The sequence below is a fragment of the Cynoglossus semilaevis genome, chromosome 8, assembly GCF_000523025.1.
Source record: "Cynoglossus semilaevis isolate Cse_v1.0 chromosome 8, Cse_v1.0, whole genome shotgun sequence".
NCBI lineage: Eukaryota > Metazoa > Chordata > Actinopteri > Pleuronectiformes > Cynoglossidae > Cynoglossus > Cynoglossus semilaevis.
Window position 1 is genome coordinate 17,867,113 of NC_024314.1, and position 6,979 is coordinate 17,874,091.

Genomic DNA, 6,979 nt, shown 5'->3' on the forward strand with positions numbered 1-6,979 from the left:
CCAACTAAACTGCTTCAGTCTTTATCCAGGGTCACCATGCAAACATTAACAACAAACACTCCATAGAACTGACAGCTTCGAATAACCTTAAATTGTAAACAATAGATGTATTGAAACGTGTGTAAAAGCTGTTCCAGGTCAAATGTAAAAGACTATTTAAATATCAGAGAAGAGAAAGCAGTATGTGTGTTACATCAAATGTAAATATTTAAATATCAGAAAAGAGAAAGCAGTATGTGTGTTACATCACTGCACAGGACACATGATGGATTACTGTAAAACGCTACACGGCATAACAAATGCTACAAACGCGCGTTCACATCACGTATGTGCACTTGCACTCACAACAGTGTATGCAAGTGTATGTAAGTGTATGCATTTCTTCTGCAGCTGCTTTATTTTTTTGCAACGCGTGTACTGATGTTGTACAACTGTACGGTCCTCACCTCCACCTGTTGATCCCAACGTTGGACGATCCAGCGAACCACGGGTCGAGGATGTAAATGCAGCGGACGCTGTCCGCTCCCTGCAGAGAGTCCTTGAGGGACGGGTTGTCGTGGAGCCGCAAGCCCTTCCTGAACCAGTGGATTGTATTAATGACCATCACTCAACTGGACGAGTGCTTTTTAAAAGGTTCAAGAGTCTGAGTGATATATTGGACGGATAAACGTTGGTCTTTCCACTTGTATCCGTCAAAAAAACACAGAGAACAAGGCCACAGAGAATCCGGATGTACCAAGAAATGAACAAAAAAGTCCGTGGGTGCTCCTTTGACTTGGAAAAAAAGTAAACAGTCCTTTGCGTTTTAAAAAAATTAACCTTGCTCTAACAGAACCTTTTCCATTATGTCAAAAAATCCAAAAACTAACAGCTGCCGAAACATTTGGCCAGAAATCAGAATGCGCCCCCCGTGGCAGGAAAACCGGCGAGCTTTAGGACCTGCGACGCGGAAAAAGCGGCAGCCTGGCTGTTGTATAACTTGTTATTGTGATTGGTGGAAAAAGGCTTAAGTATAATTACATATAAAATGAATAAACGTGTACTAAACGACAACGTCAATTAAACACTCACAGTCGAAACTCGAGTTTAAATTTCTTACACTAAATCAGCCTGTAAGTTACTGCAGGTTGGCGAGCTCCTACAACGGCTTCTCCTCTCCACCACAACGAAAGAAGGCAGCTTATGTAAATGGAAATTTCTCGAAAAAATGTCAAATTCAGCGTCCTAACTTAACCTAAACGTTCACTTAGCTGTGTCGGTTCTCTTCTGGATCCTTGTAACACGTCTTCGTAGATTTTCAGCGGATGATTTAAGTGGAAATATCAAAGTTAAATATTTTTTTTCTCGTTGACATCCACGAATAGCTGTTCGACCACCTCGCCGCACCTTCTGCCGTGGCTCCGCCTACCACCGGAGATGTAAGCGCACATTGGACGCGTGGTAGTTTTCAGCGCTATGATTGGCCCACACGGACTGTTTGCGTGTCCCGGCGTGGTCACGTTTTTACAGCGTGCTGTTCTCTCTCTCTCTCTCTCTCTCTCTCTCTCTCTCTCTCTCCCTCTCTCTCTCTCTCTCCCCGATTCTCACACTATATATAGAGTAGCAGCAGCAGCAACATTTAACGTCTGTTATTAAATAGCGACCTCCAGAGGAGAGTTGTTTTTAAGAAATATTATCTTTAACAGGTTTACTCGCGGAAAATGTGTCAGTTTCGCCTATACAAGTATTGAGACAAAATGACATTTCGTTGCCAGACTCACTGTTTTCTTGTGTTTCTGTGCAATGGCAATAAAGAAAGTCTAAGTCTAAAATTACAGATTTAGTCCCAACGATGCCTAAGGCAAATTTTATTTGTTTTTTGTATATTATATTTTTATATTGCTTTATTCTGACTAAGTCAATGTTAAATCTACATTTAACTTATTTGCTAGTTAAATTTATCTTGGCCAATTTACCTATTTTTTACATATTTCACCTATTTTCTCTGTTTATTTGTTTATTAATGACTTAATCTACCGTCCCTGCTGATGTTCAACATTATGTTCTCTTGCTTAATCTGTTACTTTAGGCACCTTCTTCTGTTTGTCACTTGTTACGTTAAAGACTAATATTTAATATTTTCTTGTACCCTTTTCACTGCTACTGACCACTCAATGAAGCTCCCTAATGGATGTGTCATTTACGGTGAAGCTTGACCACCCTTTTGTACTTTATCTAAGTGCGTCACAATATTCTCTTATATAAAAATGACTTTGCGTAATTATGCAAGCGCTTGACATGTGGCTCTGCACCAGAGTAGTAATAGCAGACTTTGGCCACTAGATGTCAATATAAAACTACGTTGTCGACTTACCTTACGCATCTGTAACGTAAACGATGTTTTTAGTCGGAGTGGAAGTGAAATGGAATTACTGTAGTTAATTAAAAAATATTTATTAAAATAGTTTGAAGTTTGACGTCAAGTCAAAGTTTTTTCATTTTATTACAAAAACATACGTCACAGAATCTAAACAAAAACAATGTGTCCCTTTAGAAACTGATCTGTTCATTAGAAGTTTGCTCGAATGTAGTTTGTTCATGACTTTTTTGGTTCTGGAAGTATAATGACTATATATATATACTGTATATATTTGATTTTCACTTGCCTACCAAGTTTTCTAACAAATAAAAGCTTGTGCATCAGGTCTTCAGTTCACAAAATATCTGTAGTTTCTGTTATTTTTGAGTGACTTTAAGAAATAAGAGCAATGAACGACATCCCATCTTTCCTTGTCTGAACATAAGATGTCCAAAAATAATACATTTTAATAAAGTCCAAGTACAAACGTTGTCCATTTCAAGTAATAAGTGCATTCATTGACAAAAGAAAACAAGAAGGGCTTTCAACCGCCAACATAGGCAAGCTAAAGTGCTTTTTCTCGAACATCAATGGGATTATTTATTTATTTATTTATTTATTTTTTGGACAAATAAAAGCATCTCTGCTTTTCCACCTGACAGACAGTCTCTTCTCATCACATGCACTTCCAAACCAAACAAACACTTGTATGACTTGAAACAGCTTCAGTAACACTAAGTCTAAATAATAGAAATAAAAACAAAAAAATAATGATAATAGTAATAATTAAATATGCATAAAATGATCTGCTTATCTATTTCAGTTCAAGCTTTTTCTACACTTAATTTTAGCTATTTTAGGATTAACCTTTAGCTAATTCTGGGTAACTCTTCACTATTACTGGGCTAACTTTTAGCTATATTAGGCTAATGTTTAGCTTTTAAATTTTTGTTCAATAATAGTAACCCATATCTCAGTGGTTTAAGAACCGTGGGGGTAAATGGAGGATTGCCTTGCCCCATGTTAAAGGATTAGGCTTGTTATCAGAGGATCTAGGGTTAAATCCCACTTTGGTTATTATGTGTTGAGCAACTTCCAATTTCCTTGCTCCTTGGACACTCAACTAGGTTGATCCTAAAAGCAGAGGACAAATTTCATGTAAATATAGAGTGACAATTAAGGCGATCTTTCTTCTTCTCTTCTTATCACAGCTGCTCCTCTATCACAGCAACGTTCAGACTACACATACAATGCTAACTATATGAGGCTAACGAGGCTATTACATTAACTGCTATGTTTTGTGTACATTCGAACTATCCTTAACTCTGATGTTTTGTGTACATTCGAACTATCCTTTAGCTACTTTTTGGGGCCTATTTAAAATACGGATATTAGCACTGGAATAACACAATATGTTATAAACACGTTGGCAAAGGAGCGAACACACAACAATAAAACACATTTGACAAAATACAGGGCTGCCGGTAATGACTAGGTAAACACCGGCTCTGCTGGCAAAATACACGCACGCTATCAGTTTGCCAGGAAACTCATGATTCTCTAATTTTTATATGCTGTTTCCAGGCAACTAAGCCTTGATAAGTGATAAGCTCTGGTCGTGCAGGGTGTAGACAGCTGACAGCTGCCCACCTCCTCCAGCTCCTCCGTCTCCATCTCCTCCACCACGGTTAGTCACAGAGACGCTGTGGATGAACTGGGTCACTGTCACAATCAAGTGTGTGGGCGGGACGTGGTAATGCTGACATCTGCTGACACATACTGAACATGAGCTCAACACAGTCTTCATCGTTATTACATCAAAGGGTAATGCCAGAGTTAATTAGTTCAGATATTTTCATCAACAACGTCGTCTCTTCTCCACTCACCCATTCAGCTCAGACCTGTTTTAATACAGGACCTCATCTATTCAGATGTTCAACTGGAGCTGCTTTATTTCTGTGACCAACCAAAGGGTCTTTTTGGCTAGCTTTTAGCTCTGAATGAAGCAACTTTTTCATTGCTTCATTTCATTGCTAAACTTGAAATGAAGCAATGAAAACTAAACTTTAGTTTTCTAGACTAAAGTTTAGCAACTTCTAGTCTTACATAGTAATGTTTCTTTTAACTATTTCGAAGACAACTTGTAGCTATTTCCTGGCTAACTTTTAGTAACTTCTGGCCACATTATACATTTATAAAAATTTTAGTTATTTCTTAAGTGACTTTCAGCTACATCTGAGTTTACTTCAGGACATACTTACTTACTTTTTGGTTATTTCCAGGCTAACCTTTAGCTATTTCTGGGCTAGTTTTTCCACTAGCTTTGGGGTTATTTCTGGGTTTACATTGAAATATTTCTTGTGTAACTTACAGCTATTTCTGGGCTAACTTTTAGCTTCTTTCAAGTCGACAGCTATTTTTGAACATACATTAAATGATTCCCTGACAACCGTTGAGCTTTGTTAACATCTTTAATCATATAGTTGTAAAATTACAGGTCATAATAAAACAAGAAGTTATGCTACGTCTAAATATCTGTTGTTTGCTTTAACATATTCTGTCTATGCTACATTGGCTAACTTAGCTAATTTTTTTTCTGGATTTAGCTGAAATCAATTTTGTTTTAAGAACTTGTTGCTACATTGCTAATGTAGCAACAAGTTACAGTAGCTAATGACTACTGCTATTTGCTTCTAACTCCAGTATTTCTCGGCTAAACTACTAGCTGCTTAGCTAGCGGAGGTCCTAACATGTAAAAACAGATTTATTTGATAAACATAATAATTGATATAAATATGAATGAGAAATATGAATCTATTGTATCTATTATAACTATGTCTACAATGCAGCCCACAGAGTGGGCACCACCTTTTTACCTGTGTATTTTACCCCCCAGTGTCTGCTCCATCTTTATGTGTCTCACCTGTGTCTCTTCACAGACCCGTCCCCGTCCATTTGTCCCCAGAGTATTCCGTCCCTGTGTCAGTTTCCATTTCCTGCTGTGTCTCCCCGCTGCGGTCACATCAGTGCTGTCTGCAGCCGTTTTAGGAGAACTCTCCAGGGACGTGTTGTGTGGAAGTCAGTGTTTTTTTTAAGGGAAAAAAAAGAAACCTGGTGACACAGTATTACTGAAAGTCGTCTTTTTCAGCTGCTGTGTTATTTTTAAATGGGATGAAATGACACGGTCCCTCATCCTGCAGTGACAGCCTGTTATTTTCCAGAGGCCTTCCCAGAGGGAGTGCACCACCAGTGGTCATTTTTAAACGTGAAGTCAAAGTCACATGACTCAGGGACAACATCATGTTCCTTCTCCTGCCTCCTCCGAAATCCCCCTCATGCTCCAGAATCTTCCACTGAAGCTGCGGCACTTTGTCCTCGTGTCGTCAACATTACAGTCTGGTTTGGAGCCATGACGAGAAGAAATGAATTCTGAGGCCGTGCTGCGAGGAACAGTTGGTGGACTGATGATTCATCCATTCTGCCGGGGCTTCTCCTTGTACATATGAGCTGGACCCACCATCTGTCCACACATGCCTGCCTGCCTGTCCAACACGCCAGAGGCTCTTTCATATTTTCCCTGTGTGACACTGCTCTGCCCGTGCCAAACCTGGGAGGAAAAAAAAAAAAAAAGGAAAACACAACCTACTGTTCTGGAATTTGCAGAAACATTGTTTGACATGATTACATCTGCTAAATAGACAGTGGGTAGCACTCTCTACCTTACTGCAAGAACGTCACTTGTTTGATCCCTGGTGATCACTGCTAGAGCCAGGGTCACCAACTAAAGTCAGAGGGGACAGAATTTCTTCAAAATAAATGACGGGGATTACTGATATTTATTTATGTCTTGGGCCGGATTGGATGCTTTGACAGGCCCGATTTGGTCCACGTGCCTCCAGTTGATGATCAATGTGCTAGACTTTCTGTGTGGTGTTTTTTTCGGGTTCTGCAGTTTCCAGCTCTTACACCAATAGATTTTTCTAGATTTAGAACCACACTGAGAAATAAAATAAAATAAAATTACAAAAATAAAGTCATACTTTTATGAGAAAAGTCAATACTTTCGGAGATTAAAGTTGTGAATTTATGTAGACGTGTTCTCCTAGCGGTTCGACTTTCATAAATGAACAACTTTAATCTGGTAATTTTATTATTTAAACTCTCAATGCGATCCCAGCGCTCTGTCGTAGGCTTGTGTTTTCCAGTAAAGAAAATGTCACCTAGACTGAGTAGCATGAATAGCTATGTCTAATAAACAACACACACACACTATTACCTTTAATTTCAATTGATTCTGATGAATTAATTACAAAGCCACTAATTTATTCGATTGTTTAATAGTTTACTTCAGTCTGCACGAAAATCTAACTGACCTTTATTTTGAAATTAAACTAACCTCATTTGACATGGACTCAGCTGCACTAAATCCACTGTACTGCACATGCTTTGTTCAACAACTGTAAGTCCGACTGTAGCTCCTACAACCTCCCAGTGTCAAAGCAGTTAAAAAAACACACGTGCTCACTGTCAGCAGGTGAAACTGATTCAGTGTTGATTAAAGTCAGAAGATCAAGCCCTGCAGCTGTAAAAGCCTCAATTAAAGGTGCAACACCTGAGGACCCCCCCCCCGGGGCCCCTCAG

At 38.9% G+C, this 6,979-nt stretch overlaps 1 protein-coding gene across 1 annotated transcript in view; it reads right to left on the reverse strand.

Moving 5' to 3' along the window:
• LOC103382562 (cryptochrome-1-like) overlaps window positions 1–1,466 on the reverse strand; it is a 9,414-nt gene extending 7,948 nt beyond the window's left edge. Inside the window, exon 1 of the mRNA XM_008315395.3 lies at window positions 447–1,466. Coding sequence (XP_008313617.1) covers window positions 447–604 — 158 coding nt within the window. The 5' untranslated portion in view covers window positions 605–1,466. The remainder of the gene's footprint in view (window positions 1–446) is intronic.
• Between the last annotated feature and the right edge of the window lie 5,513 nt (window positions 1,467–6,979).